Source organism: Thermothelomyces thermophilus, chromosome 3 (genome assembly GCF_000226095.1).
Source record: "Thermothelomyces thermophilus ATCC 42464 chromosome 3, complete sequence".
Lineage (NCBI taxonomy): Eukaryota > Fungi > Ascomycota > Sordariomycetes > Sordariales > Chaetomiaceae > Thermothelomyces > Thermothelomyces thermophilus.
Window position 1 is genome coordinate 877733 of NC_016474.1, and position 18436 is coordinate 896168.

At 58.6% G+C, this 18436-nt stretch overlaps 6 protein-coding genes across 6 annotated transcripts; 2 read left to right on the plus strand and 4 right to left on the minus strand.

The window, feature by feature from the left end:
• The first annotated feature begins 308 nt into the window (after positions 1-308).
• MYCTH_2303499 (uncharacterized protein) lies at positions 309-5428 on the plus strand. Its single transcript, XM_003662589.1, has 4 exons — positions 309-1040; positions 1101-1529; positions 1893-4880; positions 4938-5428. Exons 1-4 carry the CDS (start codon positions 435-437, stop codon positions 5322-5324), a joined length of 4410 nt encoding a protein of 1469 aa, XP_003662637.1. The 5' UTR covers positions 309-434; the 3' UTR covers positions 5325-5428.
• A 1398-nt stretch (positions 5429-6826) lies between these two features.
• Positions 6827-11535, minus strand: MYCTH_2061829 (uncharacterized protein; the record flags this gene model as incomplete). Its single annotated transcript, XM_003662590.1, has 4 exons — positions 6827-8593; positions 8709-10997; positions 11060-11163; positions 11244-11535. The coding sequence occupies 4 exons, from the start codon at positions 11533-11535 to the stop codon at positions 6827-6829; spliced, it is 4452 nt and encodes a 1483-aa protein (XP_003662638.1).
• Positions 11536-11960: 425 nt separating this feature from the next.
• Positions 11961-14570, plus strand: MYCTH_2303507 (uncharacterized protein). Its single transcript, XM_003662591.1, has 2 exons — positions 11961-12707; positions 12772-14570. The coding sequence occupies exons 1-2, from the start codon at positions 12174-12176 to the stop codon at positions 14416-14418; spliced, it is 2181 nt and encodes a 726-aa protein (XP_003662639.1). The 5' UTR covers positions 11961-12173; the 3' UTR covers positions 14419-14570.
• A 1-nt stretch (position 14571) lies between these two features.
• Positions 14572-15204, minus strand: MYCTH_2303508 (uncharacterized protein). Its single transcript, XM_003662592.1, has one exon. The coding sequence runs from the start codon at positions 15172-15174 to the stop codon at positions 14731-14733; it is 444 nt and encodes a 147-aa protein (XP_003662640.1). The 5' UTR covers positions 15175-15204; the 3' UTR covers positions 14572-14730.
• Positions 15205-15382: 178 nt separating this feature from the next.
• On the minus strand, positions 15383-16135 carry MYCTH_2059769 (uncharacterized protein; the record flags this gene model as incomplete). The annotated part of the gene is made up of 1 exon (XM_003662593.1): positions 15383-16135. One exon carries the CDS (start codon positions 16133-16135, stop codon positions 15383-15385), a length of 753 nt encoding a protein of 250 aa, XP_003662641.1.
• A 655-nt stretch (positions 16136-16790) lies between these two features.
• On the minus strand, positions 16791-18400 carry MYCTH_2303512 (uncharacterized protein). Its single transcript, XM_003662594.1, has 4 exons — positions 18158-18400; positions 17967-18091; positions 17329-17901; positions 16791-17238 (listed from the first exon to the last, which is right to left on the minus strand). Exons 1-4 carry the CDS (start codon positions 18219-18221, stop codon positions 16996-16998), a joined length of 1005 nt encoding a protein of 334 aa, XP_003662642.1. The 5' UTR covers positions 18222-18400; the 3' UTR covers positions 16791-16995.
• Between the last annotated feature and the right edge of the window lie 36 nt (positions 18401-18436).

The window sequence follows — 18436 nt, forward strand, 5'->3', positions numbered from 1 at the left end:
CGGTATCTCTTCTTCTCAAGGATTTCGAATCCAGGGAATAGAGATATACATCTCCACTCTTCCGCTGTTAATCGCGAAGACGTTGGACCGCGCGAGTTTTGCGAGTTTTACGACTCCCCGTCGCTCTCGGTCGCCTTGTCGGTTTCCCTTGCGACAACCCACCACACTCTTTCAGGACTGAAGAGTCTCCTGCACTTCGACCACCCGAACCCTTCGAGTGCGCTGCGATTTTTTTTCCCTTTTCCTTTCTCTGACCGGTACAGGCTGGATCACGAGGGACGGACCGACAATCATTTAATTCTGCCTGCGCGACACGCCGGATCTGAGATTCGCCGTGCAGTTGGACTGACCCGATAAATCCGCAACCCAACGTATCCATCAACCGCAGACACATAGTTGCCAAGGACACGGCTTTCGAGTCACCAGTTCCCTTCATGACTTCTACTGCGAGTCAGCAAAACCAAAACCCGGCGCAAACCCCCGCAGCTCCTGCAGCCGCTCCGTCGTATGCTTCCGCCGCCGGTGCGAACAAGAAGCCGACATCCTCGCCGCTGATCGCGACGGGCTCGCAGCCGCCCGTGGTGGTTGGTTCCTCGACGCCCGCTTCTCAGAATGGCAAACCTTCGGCTGCCACCCCGATGAACAACAGGCCTAACATCACCCCAGCAGTTCCAGTTACCACGCCGCCGGTTGCTCGTGGCAGCTCTGTCGTCAATGGCGGTGCCGACCACGCTCGCAAGAGCTCCGTGACCATCAGCGCGAACGCGCCGGCTGGCCACATTGCCAACGGCGGCTCTGCCGGTGGCCCCAAGGGTATCCAGTTTGGCTTCAACGAGTCGCCAGCCATCGCTCACAGCACTCCTCAAATGGGGGGCGCTGCGCCGATTCCCATCCCCGGAAGCGGCAATCCCAGGATCCCGTCGCCCGCTCATTCGCCATCGCCCATTCCCCAAGTTCCCCAACAGAGCGGCGGTGGCCAGCGGGCTCCCTCGATTCCTCCGGCACCAGTGACGTTCGGCAGTTTCCCGGGCGATAACGACGTATGTCTTTCCCCCCTTTCGAACACACCCCTTTCTCTTCGCTAATCGCCTCCCTCTCAGCGCCACATGAAGCAGCACAACCCTGTCGCCATGGGCCAGAGCCCCCACACCAGACGCGATTCGCAGGCTTCTGCGCACGGCGACGGCGTCGGTCACGGCGGTCCGGCGCACGGTCGAGGCGGCTACCAGGGCCAAGGTCGCGGCCGCGGCAATTTCAACCCACAATACAACAACTCCAACATGGGGTACCCCCCCAACAGGAACTTCTCGGGTCCCAATGGCGGCCGGGGAGGCATGCCTCCTTATCACCAAGGCCGCGGCGGAATGCAGCAGTTCCCGAATTCGCCCCAACCGCCTCGTGCCAGCCCGGCAACGACCCCAGCGATGCCACATGTCACGCCCACGATGCAACCTGCCGCCCTCGCTGCCGGCGCCCAGCCATATCACTACCCCGGCATGAATCCGGCAATTCCTCCTTATGCTCATCAAGTAAAGTCCCTTTCTGTTAACAACGATAACCCCTCTTTCAAGGCCCAGAAGAAGAACAAGGCGGCGCGTCGGGACTCGGAGAGCGCACACCATCTGCGAGCTCCCAACGCCTCCCGCAAGCAGATAATCATGGAGCCCGCTCAGCGGCCCCGGCGTCAAAGCAAGCGTTGCGACTCGGCGGCCGACTGCCATCAGAATGTCAATGGCGGCACACCGTCGCTCGAGGATTATTTAGATGCCCTGTCCGCTTCCTACAACTATCAACCAGGGCGTCCGGCTGCCATGTTTGCTCCTCAACTAATGGGCCCAATTGATTTGTCGCCAGAGAGTGGTACTTTTGAGAAGCTGCTAACAGCAAAGAAGATGCAGATGGGAGCCCCTTACGGTATGCCGCCGCCGATGGATACCTATCGCATGAATTACCAGTATCCTCCGCAGCCGATGAATCATTATATGCCACAGCCCTCACAGTTTGCCCCTGGTCCTCACCAGGCGTTTGTTCCTCCGTATGGGCCCGGGCAGCCCGCTGCCCAACCGATGTCTCGTAACGCTTCGCAGGTATCGGACCGGCCGGCCTCGAGCACCGGTCAGGCTCAACAAGCGCCGGCTGCGGCTCAAGGTACCCCCCAGCAGCGGCCGGCTCAAGCGGCACCAGCCATTGTGTCTTCGCCGGCCTTCTCTCGACCTAAAAAGAGTGCGGCGATCGTTATCAAGGATTCGGAAGGTAAAGTCGTCGACCTGACTGCAGCTATGAAGACTCCCGCCTCCCCGGCACCCGCCGTCCAACCATCCAAGACGCCTCCTGCGATCGTCTCTACCCCAACACCGCCGCCTAAATCGTCAACGCCTTCCCATGGTCGCACCGACAGTACTACTACCGGAAAGACGGCCGAAGAGGTTCGCACTGAATTCATGAACCTTGTGAGGAAGCAAGCCGACTCCGCGCCATCTTCTGACGGGAAGCCCAAGGAGGACGAGGCCACCAAATCCGCCGAGGGCAAGGCGGCGGCTGACAAGGCTGCTGGAGAGAAGGCCAATGAAGAAAAGGCAGCTGCTGAGAAGGCAGCTGCTGAAGATAAGGCCAAGGAGGACGCTCGCCTCGAGGAGGAGAAGAAAGCCGCCGAGGAGACAAAGGCAGCTGAGGAGGCCAAGGCCGCTGAGGAAGCGAAGGCTGCTGAGGAGGCAAAGGCCGCTGAGGATGCCAGGGCTGCCGAGGAGGCAAAGGCGGCTGAGGAGGCAAAGGCCGCTCAGGAAGCCAAGGCTGCCGAAGAGGCGAAGGAGAAGGAGAAGGAGAAGGCCGAGGCTGACGCAAAGGCAAAGGCTGATGCTGAAGCCGCCACCGAATCCGCAAAGGCTTCAAAACCAAAGGCGGAGAAGTCTCCCGACGAAATGGACGAGGAGGAGCTTGAGCGTATCATCCGGGAGATGGAAGAGGAGGATGCCCGTCGTGAAAGGGAACAGGAGGAGATCTCCGCCAGGAAGAAGGCCCAGCAGGAGGAGGAGCAGAAGCGCGCCGAGGCTCTCAGGCTCCAGACCGCCGCCGAGAACGACAGGAAGCTCAGAGAGCAAGAGGCGGAGATGGAGCGACTTGAGGAGGAACGTGAACGTCGCCGCAGAGAGGAAGAGGCCAAGGGTAACCATGTGTCCGTGGCCGAGCTTTTGTCGAAGCCGATGAGCGCGCTGAAGCTGTCCGACAAAGAACCGTCTGAGAAGACCGGTGCCGCCTCCGATGCCACCACGGGCACGAAGACCGGGACCTCGGACAAAACCAAGAGCAAGCCCGCCGCCCTTAACCTGGCGCCCCTCAAGACGACGCCGGTTGAAGCTCCCCAGCCGAGTGCCGCACTCCAGTCTCTTCGCTCTGCTCGTTTCCTGCCGGGCGTCGAGCACAACATCTACCCTCCGGGCATCGCGTCACCCAACCCTGCGCTCAACGCGGCCGTTCAGAAGAAGGGGAAGATCTTCAGGTACGATGCTCAGTTCTTGCTCCAGTTCCAGCATGTCTTCACCGAGCAGCCCTCGTTGGAGTTCCACCAGCAGGTCAAGGCGCTCATCGGAGACTCGGACGGTTCCCGTTCTGCTTCGGCTCGCACCCCCGGTGCCGGCTCAGGGAGACAAGGCTCGCGTGCTGGTGCCTCTTCCGCATTCCCGTCTGGAGGCGCCTTCGGCCAGTTCGGAGCATCCAAGACTCTGCCTGCAGGTACCACTTCAGAGCAACGTTTCGCTATGTCTCAGGGCAACGTGGGCAGGACTGCCACGGGCTCGATAGGCGGCTTCAGCCGCGGAGGTGCTTTCCCCGGACAAATGAGTCGGACGCCCTCTTCTAACGCTGCCGGCTTGCCTTCTCCTCGAACCGACAGTAGGCGCGGAGGTAGCAGGAAGTTTGGCAATGCCAAGCAGAGTGAAGCCCAGGCTGCAAAGACTATGCCTCTCACCCACGGCCAGGAGGTTAAGCCCATCACAATTTCGGCCACTGGCTGGAAACCTACCAGCATTGGCAACAAGGCTGCTCAGAATCCTACTGCCGTTCTCAATAACGGTGGCCATCTTGACCCCGAGATGGTGCAACGTAAGGTCAAGGCTGCTCTGAACAAGATGACTCCCGACAATTTTGACAGGATCTCGGACCAAATTCTCACGATTGCCGGGCAGTCCAAGAACGAGCCCGACGGCCGCACCCTGCGCCAAGTCATCCAGCTCACCTTTGAGAAGGCAACTGACGAAGCTCATTGGGCTTCCATGTACGCCAAGTTTTGCAAGCGTATGCTTGAGACCATGAGCCCTGAGATTCGTGATGAGAGCATCCTCGACAAGGCTGGCAATGTCGTCAGTGGCGGCGCTTTGTTCCGCAAGTATCTCCTGAACAGGTGCCAGGAGGAGTTTGAGCGTGGGTGGAAGGTCGACCTCCCGAAACCCAAGGAGGGCGCAGACAAGAAAGCCACCGAGGCGGCTCTGCTCTCAGACGAATACTACATTGCCGCTGCCGCCAAGCGACGTGGCCTGGGTCTTGTTCAGTTCATCGGCGAGCTCTACAAGCTCGGTATGCTCACTGAGCGCATCATGCACGAGTGCGTGCGCAAGCTGCTCGAGTTCACCGGTGTCCCCGATGAGGCCGAGATTGAGTCGCTCACAAAGCTCCTTCGGACGATCGGTGGCAACCTGGATAGCACCGAGAAGGGTCGTGCGTTCATGGAGGCGTATTTCAATAGGATCGAGAGCATCATCAACCTCGAGGGCTTGCCGAGTCGCCTCAAGTTCATGCTCATGGACGTCGTTGACCTGCGCAAGGCTGGCTGGGTCTCCAAGGAGGCTAACAAAGGCCCCAAGACCCTGGAGGAAGTTAGAGCAGAGGTAAGTGTGTCGATTTCCGATTCACTGGTGATATTGAGACTAATGCGGCAGGCCCAGGCTGAGGCTGCGGCTGCCCTCAAGGCAGCCGAGAGCGCTCGCAATAGCCAGCGCGGTGCCCCTGGCGGCCGGCCCATGGGAGGTCGGGGCGAGTCGAGGAACTTCTCGTACAACAATGCGGCACCCAACCATGTCGGCATTGACGATCTCCGGCGCCTCAAGGGATCTTCAAGCCGTACCTCGAGCCAGAATCCGTCCTTTGGCCCCACGTCGATGTTCAACTCTCGGAGCAACAGCGGCCGCGCTCGCGTGGGTGGCCCTGGTGGTGCTTTCGGTCGTGCTGGCGAGGACTCTGGTGCGTCCTCGCGCACCGGGACGCCACCCGTCCGTGACCGTGACTCAGTCGCCCATGCAAATGCATTCGGGTACGTTGGCCCCCTCACTTAGTCGATTTCAGGAAGGACTTCTCTGACCACGACTATAGACTTCTCGCTGATACTGGAGACCACCCGGCCTCTCCTCCGTCGACCCACGCGTCACCGGCACTGCCAAAGGCGACCCTTGACACGGTGGCGGCTGGGAACGACAAGAAGGAGGAGTAGACGGAGCGGTTTCTTTTTCCATTACTACACGGAGTCTTGCATTTATGAACTCATGCATAGACCGGGCGGGATATGTCATTTGCATTTGCGGCGGGTTTGTTCACCAAAATCGCTTTATCGTCTCTCTAAAAGTTGGGCCGCCCCTCATGATACCTCCCTTATCTCGATAGACGTTACCCATCAGAGAAACGGCCAGGGCAAAGGGAGACATTGTTGTCGAAGTGCTTTTCATTACCCAGGAGTTCGGGACGGGGAATTGATTGACTTTTTTCGCTTCTGCACTCCTTGTGTCTTTGTTTGTACACTTCACAGGTTCATGCACCTTATGTTGCCGCTGCTCGCCACGAAACGGTTGATGGATGGGATGGAGACGCAAAAGGGCGATGGGCTGCCCATTTCTCTAATGAATTCATGTTTTATGGCCTTTGCATCTTTTCCTTCTCTATCTAAGCATTTAAGGTCTGTTAACATGGCGCTTCGTCCCTTTAGTTGTACTTCGGACAAGAGCAGCGAACGGAGCATCAGTGGCAGCAGTTCCGGCAACGTCCTATCTTCCGTTCTGAGCATCGCTGCGCTGTGCTTGTTCTGGGAACTGAGAACTGCTTGATCTCATGCACTCTCTTCATGGGGCTTCATTGTTTCAACACCCACCATATTCGTGGATTTGCTGTCTGTCGTGTCGATTCAATTGACTCTGTTTGGTCGCAGATGAAGTTCTATCGCTCTGAGCATGGTGGGTAATCGGGGACGAATGAGTGATTTACAAATGGTTTGAGAGGAAAAGATCGGTTTGGGATTGGGGCTATGTGACTTGTGATTTGTTAAACAGAAATGCGGCAAACGGGAGAGAGGGATACTGGAAACAAACAAAGGAGTGTGTTGCACAACAGAGGCATTTAGACAGGCCATCTTGTCTTGATAACGGGCAAGTTACCTCTGTTCCTCGTCCCTTGATATTTACGATTGTTGGTTGGAGTCAGTGAGCCTAATCCAGATTTGTTCGCCTTCCACCAAGGAATCCTTCTCATACACTCCGCCCAGTGGTATGTGCTTCCAACAAGGTGTCTGTGACAGAATTGAGTCTAGCAGATCCAGATAACGCGCAGCATCGTGTCTCATTGCTTGAAGGTAGGGTTCAAAAACATACACGCATTTCCATGAAGCCAACAAAATTGCCAACGACCCAATGCCCAACCGCCCCCCCCCCCCCCCCCAAAAAAAAAAAAAAAAAAAAAAAAAAAAAAAAAAAAGGGAGACAAGACGTCAAACGAGAGAAAAAAAGGACCATCACCCAGTGACTGATTATATGTACATTCCAGCCTCTTGCCCAGCACACCTCTCTCTTCTCTAAGCGACCATGAGTCCCAGTTTTGAGAACAGAGTATCCATCGCCACCCACTGCCGGCCACACTTCTCCAAGTACTTCTCCACCACGCCCTTCACGGTGGAAAACCTAGTTCTGTTGTGATCCGCCAGGGCGACCACATTGTCCCTCAGCTCCCCGGGCGGAAGGGCCTCGCCGCCGCCGCCGCCGCCGCCGCCGTCGGCGGAAGCCGAGACGCGCTTCAAGGCCCGATCGACGTCCCACAGCGAGGCAAAGTAGAGCAGCTGATTGTACATGTCCCGCTCGCTCATCTCGTAGCGCATGCGGCCGGTGCAGCCGCGGCCCAGCCCCTTAGGCCCCAGGCACCGGCTGCCGTAGACGCTCATCTGGCGGGTGCGGTTGCCGCAGCTCGAGTCGTCGCAGACGAGCCAGCCCTCGTAGTAGCGCGCCGTCTGGGCGCGCACGGCGCTCTCGACCTGGGCGACGATGGAGAGGGTCGGCAGGATGGCCTTGCAGCTGGGGCAGGACACGCCCGAAGGGGTGACGCGGTCGGCGGAGCCGACGAGGCCCTCGAAGGGCGCGCTCGCCTTGCAGGAGCGGCAGCGCAGAGTGAGGCGGGCGCAGTCCCGGAAGCGGACCGCGTCGGGGATCTGGGACTCGAGCGGGTGGATCTCGTGGTCGTGCTTGCCGCCGGACGAGCTGGAGGAGGAAGCGCCGTTGTTGACGTACCGGCGGACGTCGAGGCCGAGGTTGTCGGCGAGCTGGGCGGTCGAGGTGCCGACGATGTTTGCGCAGAGGCGCTCGACGGGGGGGAAGATCTGCTTGCCGAGGTACCACTCGACGTCGGGGGTCAGGCCCGAGTCGGGCTTGAGCACGTCCTGCGGCGTGTAGGCGCGCTTGGCGGCCGGCTCCGAGGTAGTCTTGCTGTCGCCCGTGATGATGTACGATACGACGTCGCCTTTTCGCAGCGTCTTCCCGCGCGCGAGCTCGCGGAGGGCGACCTGGACCTGGGGCATGTTGTCCGCGTTGGGGTATTCCTTGGGCGCCTTTCCGAGCTGGGTGAGGATGATGTACTTGGCAGGGGGGATCGCTTGCTCGCGCATCTTGCCCGAGATCTCGCGCAGGTACGCGTGGATGCGCTGGACAGAGACTTCGGTGTCTTCGCCCGAGAGGATCTCGTCCAGGATGCGCGTCGAGACCTCCCTCGACAAGGGGCAGTACTCGCGACGTTTCATGTCGAGACCCTTGACCTCCATCTTGTCGATGTACTTGCCGTTGACCTCCACCATGTTGATGGCGGCGTACTTCTTCTTCGCTTGGAGGAGAATGCGGCGGAAGATGTTGTCGATGTCGATCTCGAGCCGCTGATACCGCTTGTTGACCTGGTTCTTGAACTCAGAACCGACCTTGAGCGCATCGCGCATGTTGTCAACGTTGGCATTGATCATGACGGAGTCTGTGTCGCCGTAGATGACCTGCAGATTCAGGCTCTCGGCCAGCTCCTTGGTGCTGCGAAGGATCTCACGACCCTTGAACGTGGTGAGCACGGCCAGGGGTCTTGCGTAAAAGCGAGACTTGGTAAACCCGAGACAGCCATACATGGAGTTGGCAGTCAGCTTCAGGGCAAGCTGCTTGATATCCCAGGTCGCGATGTTCTCGGGTGTCGCATTGGGTGACTTCATCAGACCTTTCACTACCTTCCGCCGCTCGACCAATCTCCTGATGAGCTTAGGAAGGATGGCTTCTTCCTTGACGGTCGGGACGGGGGGTACCCCTTCCTCATCACCCGACTGGTATCGTTAGCTGTGTGCTGAAGCGAGCGAAGGAGGAAGGAGGGAAGAGAGAAAACATAGAAAAAAAAAAGAAGAAGTCGACCGATGATGATGATGAAGACGAGATACTCACCACAGACGTCCGATCCACCGTGGTGAAGCAGATGTTGTACTCCTGGATGATGGATGGGTAAAGAGAGTTGAAGTCCATGACGAGGACGAACTTGTCGTAGAGCCCCTTCTCGGGCTCGAAAACGAGACCGCCCTTGTACTTGTCTTTCTTCTGGCCCTCGCCACCGTCCTCTTCCTGGTTCTCCTCGTCGAAGCGGCCCCGCCCCCGCAAGGGTTGCTTGTCCGGGCAGATGTACTTTTGGTTGTGGAACTCGTGGAGCAGAATGTACTCGTTGCGCTCTGCACGGGTGCCGGTAAGCGTCCTGGCCCACGAGTTCCCTGCCAGGTTGGTGAGAATCTTAGTGAGCGGAAGAATCTGGGTCCTGAGGGCCAGGGCGGCGATGAAGTAGGTGTCGGTCTCGGCATGCGTTAGGTAGTCCATCAGGCCCTCTTTGGAGGTGGCCAACGTCTTGAGCGCGTGTTCGTTGTCGACATCCTGCCGACGGTTGTCACCCGAGAGGTAGAGGCTGCACATCTCCGTCAGACTCCACGACTGGCACTTGAACATGACGGATTTGCCGGCATCGTTGGCGAGGTCGCACAACAGGCGGCCAGCCATGACCTTGCGTTCCGCAAAGACGTTGCCACCGACTTTTCCGATGGACGACGGCCACGCGGACCGTCTTAATCTCCCTAGCCGGGACCATTGGTGCGTCTTCTTCTCGTAGAGGCGGTTCAGCAGGATGCTGTAGTCAACGCCCTCGAACTGATGCCCGAGAATGACATCAGGGTCGACGAGATCGACCTGCGCCAGGAAGAAGGACAGAATATCCGACTCCTGCTTCATGAGCTTGATCAGCCCCTTTCTCCGTTCTCTGGCCATCTTCTCGAACCCGAGGGGGAAGGCATTCCCTTGCGGCCGGACGATGGTGAAGGTCCGGCAGGGCAGTTTATCGGCGGGGGTCGTGTCCGTGAGTGACACGTCCTCGTAGATCCTCGCGCTGATAGCCAAGATCTCCTGCTTGTTCTCTTTGGCGTTGAACATGGTGCGCAGAGCGATGCTCATGAGAGTGAGCGGAGGTGCATCTTCGCTCTCGCTCTCGCCTATCGGCGCGATCATGTTTGGATGCTCAACCAACACTTCGAGCCGGCAGTGTGACGCGTTTCGCAGGGCGCCAAAGTCTGCGTCCTCAATCCTGAGCCAGCATGGTCCCATGATCTTCTTCCAGAGAACGAACTGTTCAAACAGTGATGTGTTGGTGCCGAAGACGTGCGAGAAGGTCTCGCCCTTGGTTCCGAGCTCCAGGGGGGGCTTGGTGTAGGGGTAGAGCAGCTTCAGGTACTGAGCCTCAGCCGGGATGTCGGGCAACTCGAACGCGTACTTTCGGGTGCAGGCCTTGATCTTGTGCATCTGGACGTTCATCTTGGTCATGATGGCGTCGACCTCTTGGTAGACGTCCATCATCTCGACCTGCTCCGTCGTCTCGACGCCGCCGCGCACTCGGTGCTTCCGGGGCAGGAAGTAGAGCTTTCGCAAGATGTTGTCAACCTTGACAAAGCAGCTCACGTAGCGGCCGGTCTTTTTGTTGAGGACCTTGCCAAAGAGACACAAGCTGCCGTTCAGCTCGGTGTAGTCGGTCCAGTACATGTTCAAGCTCCCGTCTTCCTCGATGGCATCCTTGTAGTCAATCTTGCCTAGGCTCCTGGCCTCCGGTTGCGAGCTGCTGATGACATTGAGCTTCTCGTTGATGCCGTTCCACGAGGATGCGTCGACCGCACTCTCCGGGGCCCTGACAGGCGACGAGCTCTTGGGGGGCGGGTCTGGCTTGGTGACATTTTTGATTTGCTTCGAGGCGGATAAGTTGACGCTTGCGGCAGCCACGGCGCCAGCATGCGCAACCTCTATCATTTCGTCGTCGTCATCGTCATTGTCATATTCGTCCGCGTCCACCTTGGGCTGTGTTCTCCGCTCGGCAGCCGTTGCGGCGGGCGAAGACGGCGCAGGATCGCTCATGACCACGTCGACGGGCGCAGCAGGCTCGTCTTCCACAGCCGCAGGTGGCACAAAGTCGTCTTCAATCATGGCAACGTCGCTGGCCAAGGGCGACGATGCGCTGCCATCCAGCATCTTTGTCTTCTTGGGCGCTGGCTGCCGGGCTTCTCGCGGCGGAGACAGCGGCCGAGTCTTCCTCCTTTCGGCCGATCTGTCCCTCTTCTTCGATATCCTCGATACGGGCATCGGGACGACGTTCGCATCGACCTCCTCAAGGAGGTCGTCGATGAATTTCTGGTCATCCTCGGTTTTGATGACCTGGCGCCGCGTTAGGTCAACGGCACGACGGCGGTGGAGACGAGGACTGCGGCTACACTGACCTTGGGCTTGGACTGCGCCTTGGCAGCGCCCTTCATGAAGTATTCGGAGATGTCCCGGTCGTTGGCGTCTCGTTTTGCCTGCTCATCGTCGCGTTGCTTCTTGGCTAGATGGGAGCGGAACCGTCAGCTGGATGGGCCATCTAGAGAGCGTGCCAATGGCGGCGTGCCGAGGGACTGTTCCTACACTTGCGGTCCTTCCCGCGTACTGGTACGGCATCGTCGCTCTCGGAGTCGTAGTACGTCTGCACACGGTCCCACTCTTCGCGGCCGTCGTCGGCATACCCCTCGCCGTTGTCATCGACGACGAAATCGTCCTCGTTGAGGCGGGCTCGCACAATCTTCTTGTACTGGTCCTCGTCGACCTCCTCATAGAGAGTCGGGGCGTCCTCGACCTCGTACGTGTCGAACTTCTTCTTGCCCGCCTGGCGCAGAGCGCGGAACTCGGCAAACTTGTCGCGCTTGCTCGCTTTGGGCATGTTCGTGTCTTTGGGATGCTTCTATTGTGTGACTGGGCAAGAGAGAGGGTGACGGCACGACTACTCAGTCTGGTGACATGGACTCTGGCATAATTTCTTTGGATGCTTTCGTCGACCCCAATTGTCCAGGAGAGAACACAGGGTGGGTTGTTGGTTTGTATTGCGGGTTGCGGGGGCACTGCGCGGGTCTCATTCGTTAATTGAGAGCGAGTTTTACGGTGAACGCGCTTCTCGCGACTTTCGCGTTTGGCGACGCGTAACCCCTGTAAAGTTGTAGTGTTGCGGATATCATACGCTAATCCGTACTACGTACCTTAGCATTGTGGCCCCACACCCCCCTGCGTTTCCAAAGTTTCCCGGCAGGCAAAGAGGGAAGAAAAAATGTAGCTGAGCGCCAAGGATCGCCAAAAGAGAGAAAGCAGCAGCGCGAACGTTCAACAAGGGCTCCAGCCTCGCAACATTGCCATTGCCGTCACCAGCTCCTGCGAAGAACGCGGCCAACTCTCATCTGTCTCATCTGCGAGGAAGAATAAAAAAATTTCGCACGCAATTGACGCGACGCCACAAGCAGCGCACGACTTTGTGCGGTCCCATCTTGCTACTCTGCCCCCCGCAAGGGCAAACCCCCCTCGCCGAACATGTTCGTCTGTCGGGGCTGCCTGCGAAGCCTCACGAGCTCGCGCGGAACCCGAATTCGGTCATCCCGTCTTCTGAGCCATCCGCAGATAGCCACGACTTCGGTATCCGGCCGGCGAGCATACACTGCGAATGGGCCAAGTTTAGACCAGCGTCGCGCCGTCGAGGATGCTATACGAGCCGCCCAGCAGCATCCCTCGCCGAAGGAGAGCAAGCCTTCCGGGGCCCAGTCGCCCGGTGACAACGATGGGGACCTGGCGTATGATAACGTCAACACGAAGGGCGACGAGTATGGGAAGCAGAAGTATGAGAAGAAGTTGGAAGCCTCGGTTCGAAAAGTCCTTCGCCTCACTACCGACCCCTATCACATTGCTCAGCATGTCGCGAAGGTGCTTGAGAAGGGCCGCTTTGACGAGGCGCTCATGACGACGCGCATGGCCAGCCGCAACAACAAGGTCGAGGTCAGCTGGAATCATCTGATCGACTACTTAATGAAGAACCACCGCCTTCACGCGGCCGTGAAGCTCTATAACGAGGTACGCACTTCTGCTTCTTTCCATGGCCCCCCGCGGCTGTCCCCTTTTGCTGATTCCCGCGTAGATGAAGAAGCGTGCCCAGATACCCAATGCAAAGACGTACACCATCATCTTCCGCGGCTGTGCAGAGTCTCCCCATCCCAAGCTCGCCGTCTCGGAGGCCACCCGAATCTACAACTTTATGATCAAGTATGGCCCTCTCAAGCCCAACACGATCCATATGAACGCCGTTCTCGAGGTCTGCGCACGTGCCGGGGACCTGGAGAGCCTCTTCACGGTCCTGGCGACTTGCAACGGGAGTATGCGTTCCCCTGATGCCCATACCTACACCATCGTGTTAAACGCCCTGAAATACGACACGAGCAAGGTGGGCAGTGCCAATCTGGGGCTGATCGACGCCGAGGTCAAGCGGGAGATCCAGAAGAACATTCATAGAGCGAGAGCAATCTGGTCCGACGTCATCGCGAACTGGAGGAGCGCCAAGATGATCATTGACGAACCGCTGGTCACTGCCATGGGTCGGGTACTTGCAATGGGCGATTACAAGGACAACGAGAGTGTCTTGGAACTCCTCGAGCAAACCATGAAGATCCCGAGGTTCGACAAGCCCAATGTCAAGCTTCCCGACGTTTCAGCCGACGCCGGAGCGGACGCCGCCAAGCTGCCAGTGCCGGAAGGCCAAACCGTCGAAGCAGGCAACATGTCGCCGAAGGACCGGAAGGCGTTGGCCAACTCGAGGGCGGACAAGTCTCCCCTCTATGCCAAGCCCGGAAACAAGACCTTGTCTCTCATCTTCAACGTCCTCGCGGCGACCCGCAGAACGTCGAGCGCGGGCAAGTACTGGAGCTACTTCACCAACGTCCTCAAGGTCACGCCAGACCAGTACTCCTACAACTGGTACCTTCGGGTCCTCACCACCGGCCACGCCAGCGGTCAGGTCGCCGAGCTCGTCGCATCGATGCCCACCACCCTGCTCACCCCGCTCACCTTCCGCCGCGGCTTCACGGCCTGCATCCGCGACAACCTCAACAGGCACGCCTTCAAGCACGCCTGCCGCATCTTTGAGGTCATGATCACCACTCAGCGCTACCCCGACGCCCTGGCCATGCGCCTGTTCCTCCAGGTCGCCCGCGGCAGCACCCGACACTTTTACGAATCGTCCCCGAAACAACAGCAACAACAAGAGCAACAACAAAAGCAACAAGAACGATCGGACCACCACCAGCAGCAGCAGCAGCAGCAGCAGCAGCAGCAGACCCCCGGCTTACCAGAGCCACAAAAAGAAGGAGCCCTCACGGGCAAGGCGGGCCACGGCGCCCAGATCATCACCGCGCTCTCGTACATGTGGGAGCCCTTCCGGATCCTGACCGGCTCGCTGTCCTACCCGGAGGCGGCGACGCGGTCCCCGCAGGAGGAGCTGGACCGCAAGCGCGGGCCGATGCAGGAGATCTCGGCGACGGCGCGGCGCATGATCGCGGGCATCGACCGCGTGACCAACGAGGAAGGCATGGCGGACCGGGAGGCGGTCAAGCTGTGGCGGGCGCGGCGCATCGTCCTGCAGAAGCTGCTGGAGCGGTACATGCGCATCATGTACCCTGGCGGGTCGGCGGCCCAGGAGGAGAAGGAGCGCAGGACCGTCTTGGAGGAGGAGGAACGGTACGAGCGGAGTTCCCCTCGGCAGGCCGCTGGTGAAGCCTCCTCCTCACCCTGAAAGTCGAGACGCGCTCGTTGGGGCCCTGTCGAGAATGCTGTAGGATAGCAGTGTACATTATGAGCTTGGACTACGTAAAATAATACCGCCAAACGACACAACTTGCAAGGGAGAAACCGTGTCGTTCATGTACGCAAAAAGCATGTTCGCCTGCAAGAGAAGTTTCCGTCTCGAAGCGACGTGAAGTATGGAGATAACCTCATAAGCACTACGAAGCCAATTCGCAAACCCCCCAGTCCTAACCATATTCCTGAAGCATGCAATTCCCGCCCGCACGCCGCGAGACCTTTATTCCTCCGGCGAGTCTTCCAACTAAACGAGCCCACCAGCGGGAGACACCACTCGCGTCCGAGCCATCCCCCTCACCAACTCATCCACAACCACACCCCTCCGGCCCCTTTCCACGAACCTTGGCTGACCCTCATTGGCCCATCCCCTAGCACCCACGTATTGACCCCCAATCGCCTCCTCCAGGTTCTCCTCATCTTCATCCCTATCGCTTTCTACCACATCGTCAATCTCGGCAGCCGCTACGCTTGCCTGACTCGGACTGGCCGAGCCGGACGGACTTTGGGGGGTTACGACCGGCGAAGAATCAATCGTCGAGCCGGAGAGGGTGAGACTACTGGGAGAAGAGGGATCCGCCTCGCTGCCGCCGGTCGAAGGAGAAACAATGATCTCAGCCGGGGACGAAGGCGGGGACCGGTCCGGGGAGACGAGTTGGTGCCTCTTCGGGGTCTGTGGCGCGGGCTGCATCTCTGAGTTTGGTGTTGTCTGGTCTGTTTGGCTGGGGTGGCTATGGCCGCTGCAAAGTACGAGGAAGAGAGTGTCAGCTGTTGGGAGATTCGAAACAAAGGGGACAAGGAGGTATGACTGACTCGCAAGAATCGGCGGACGTGATGGTCCACAAGGTTCGTAAGGGGGGCCTGGCCGCTGGCCGGGACAGTTCAACGCCTGGGACGGGTTAGCACAGGTGCTGTGTGTGCATGGTGTGAAGATGTCGACGGAATACTGACTGCGTAAGGAACGGTCCTCGAAGAAGCGAAAGTTGCCATCCACCACTTCTGGATTCTTGTTTTAGCATCTTGATGGAAAGGTGAGCGGCTAAACCCGACTTACCTCGAACAGCCCGCTGAACGCCAGATCGAAACGAACTCCAGCTCCCGGCGTTGGAAACCATCCTAGAACGCGCTGGCGGGACAGTCATGGCCAGGAAGTTCTCCTTGTCCGAGTCGGAGAGCGACGATGGGCGGCTGAAGCGCGAATCCCCCCGTCGACGGAACCTCGCAGGCAGAGAATGCAACCTGAGACGTCCCCGAAAGGGCCGACGTCTTGCTGGCTGCGACCGCGATGACGTGGTTTCTGACGACGAGGGCAGGTTCGTTATGTGCGAGTTCTCCTCTAGCTCTAGCTGAATGTCGTGGGAGCTCTCGGACGACTCGAGAGTGGCATGACTATGACGGTGGAAGCGAGCACCGACAGAGCGGAACCAGCCACGCGTGCCCTTCAACGGATGGGGTTGGAAGGTCTGGGGATTGTTGTATGCCGTGGTGCTATTGTTGTCGTTGTCGTTGGAGGTGGTGGTGTTGATTGTACCGCCACGACTGAGGAAATACGATGCCTTATAACGGAGCGAAGCCGTGATCGACTGCCGAGAGCGGCTCGTTTGGAGGCTTGCCTGTTCAGCTAGGCCAACAAAGTCCCGGGAGCTCGACATCGCTGCCATGCTCCGGACTCGATACCACGTCGAATGGAATACAATGGTTAAGACTGAAAGGGAAAGGGACGAACCCAAAGTAATGATATCAACGCGAGGCCTGGCCGGCTTGCTAATGTGATAGGGGCATGGTTAGACAATGGTCTGGATTCGGGACGCCAAACACGACGTAAAAAAGAAAAGCGGCATTGACTTGGCGATCCAAGTGTGCCTACCGGGTCCAGTGTAACAAACTGGATGGCAAAAGTCACGACTACCAAAAGACAATCCAATCATGGTAGGACTGGGGAAGGTGCACTGCCTTCTCGCGCAGTCAAATTCAAGGAAAGAGACCGGATCACCATGTATGCCTAGCCGGGAAGGTGCTGCTTGAGAAACCCAGAGGGGCTGCAGGATGGGTAGACAATTCTCTTTCTCTTCCTCTGCCAGCCAGAGTCCTAGCCAGTACATACTTTCACAAGCCGCAAAAAAATGGTCATGAGCTGTGCGCTGGCCTTTTGCTGATGGTCAGCCGAAGCAATCGCCGTATCTGTTATTCTCGATCTTTTAACAAGACCGCATGTTTGTTCACCGTCCGCAATTTGTCCAATTGATTGCACGGGTGGTAACACCACCCGCCCGTCCGTCTTTCTCTCGTTCCTTCGTTGTTTTAAACCGGGTAACGTCAGTGTACGCCGTCTGATTTGGCACAATGGAACCTCCTTGTGCGCAAGTGTTTTTCCGCGTTCCATTTCTGTCCATCAGCCAGTGCAAGGTGGGTGAAATGGCCGCAAGTCAGTAATCCGACATGAGTCAAGGTGCGCAGGTCCGAAATCGCAGCGGTAGCAATAATAGGCGGGAAAATGAGGGCAGAGAAGCGACTATCTCCCACCGAAACGTCCCGCCCTGCTGAAGCCTCGGCCCCGGCGGTTCGCCGAGACCAGACTGTCGCTGTACAACCCGCCGCCGACTCCTGCTGCCGGTCCCGTGGGAGGTTGCCTTCCAGTGTTGAGATCCGCATCCATCGGGTCGTCGAAGCCGTAGGACCCGTCCATCACTACGTCGTTGTCGGGCGGCGGCCGGGTTGCGGTTTGCGTGGGCGGGATGGATGGGGTGTTCCCGATCTTCGGGTAGACCCTCAAGACGCGGCCGTCGGCCTGACATGGTCAGCTTACAGCGATGAGGTGCGAGAAGAGAGGTGGGAGGAGACGCACTGTCTGGTTGTTGAATGTGGCGATCACGTTGTCGGCACCCTCCTTGCTCTCAAACACGATCTCGGCGATCACGATCGGATGTTGTTTTACCAGCCGGCAGCTGGTGATGATGCCCCCGACAGGGGTCATGGCGCTCTCGATGTCGGCCGCCGTCGTGCCCGGAGCGAAGTTCTGCGCCATGACAACAAATGGGCCGGCCAAACCGCGGATCGTGATGCCCTTGTTAAACGTGGTAGCCGGCTTCGCCATCGCTCTTGGCTCTGTCGGAATTGCGCCATTGATGGGCGCCGTCTCATCCGCTCGCCGCTGCTGGCCTTGAGATTGCTGCAGCTCCGACCGTATCAGCGCCTGCGCCACCTGGGCTGCACGGCGCGTTTGGCGCTTGTGGCTCGCGGGTCCGGTCAGAGGCGCGTTCGGGTCAGTGATGCGCGCGGCGAGAGAACCGGCGCCGCTACCGCTAGCCTTGCCGCCGGCCTTGGGTCCCCGCGCTTGTGTCTCGTGCAAATCGTGCGTCCACTCGCCATCGATGTTGCCTGTGCTGTGGCGAGGCCGTGTGGCAGGTTCGGCGCGTTGCTGCATGCGGCATTAGTGGCGTACGTTTGGACGACTCGGTTGAGCGACTGGAAGAGGAGCCAAACCTTCTTCACTCCGGCGCGGCTAGCGAGGCTGCCGGCAGCGGTTGCTTTGGAGGCCGGAGTGCTTGAGCGACGGCCCTTACCGAAGATTTTGGCGGCGAGTTCTTCATTCTTTCTGCGATCGCGGGCTGTATAGGTTTTTTGTTAAAAATCCCAATTCCCGGCTTCCAGGTACAGAGCGCGCAGATACATACCCTCATGAATCATCCTCTCTAGGTCGACGGCGACTTTGCCGCTATTGTTGCCGTTGGTAGCCATGGCGCCGGAATCGAACGCGGTCGGCCAATCGACGTATGTACTTGTATAAAAGTGAAACCGTTGGTAGCAGTTGCTCCCTGCGCGCGTAGAAAGCAGTACGTCGTGATGTAAGAAGCCTTTGGGAAGTGTGTCGGCCAAGTGGGCGGCGGATCTTCAACAATTGCTGCGGTCGAGCCGAACCGTGTTTCTAGCGCGTCGGCGAGGTTTTGCTTGGC

What these genes read in the sequence shown, in the direction of transcription:
- MYCTH_2303499 (XM_003662589.1), top strand. Translation starts at nt 435, where the DNA reads ATGACTTCTACTGCGAGTCAGCAAAACCAAAACCCGGCGCAAACCCCC. An exon ending in GTTTCCCGGGCGATAACGAC is followed by an intron (nt 1,041 to 1,100) that starts GTATGTCTTTCC and finishes CCTCCCTCTCAG; the next exon opens with CGCCACATGAAGCAGCACAA. An exon ending in TTCCTCCTTATGCTCATCAA is followed by an intron (nt 1,530 to 1,892) that starts GTAAAGTCCCTT and finishes ACAGCAAAGAAG; the next exon opens with ATGCAGATGGGAGCCCCTTA.
- MYCTH_2303507 (XM_003662591.1), top strand. Translation starts at nt 12,174, where the DNA reads ATGTTCGTCTGTCGGGGCTGCCTGCGAAGCCTCACGAGCTCGCGCGGA. An exon ending in CCGTGAAGCTCTATAACGAG is followed by an intron (nt 12,708 to 12,771) that starts GTACGCACTTCT and finishes ATTCCCGCGTAG; the next exon opens with ATGAAGAAGCGTGCCCAGAT.
- MYCTH_2303508 (XM_003662592.1), bottom strand. Translation starts at nt 15,174, where the DNA reads ATGCAGCCCGCGCCACAGACCCCGAAGAGGCACCAACTCGTCTCCCCG.
- MYCTH_2303512 (XM_003662594.1), bottom strand. Translation starts at nt 18,221, where the DNA reads ATGGCTACCAACGGCAACAATAGCGGCAAAGTCGCCGTCGACCTAGAG. An exon ending in AGAGAGGATGATTCATGAGG is followed by an intron (nt 18,092 to 18,157) that starts GTATGTATCTGC and finishes AAACCTATACAG; the next exon opens with CCCGCGATCGCAGAAAGAAT. An exon ending in GCCGCGCCGGAGTGAAGAAG is followed by an intron (nt 17,902 to 17,966) that starts GTTTGGCTCCTC and finishes TGCCGCATGCAG; the next exon opens with CAACGCGCCGAACCTGCCAC.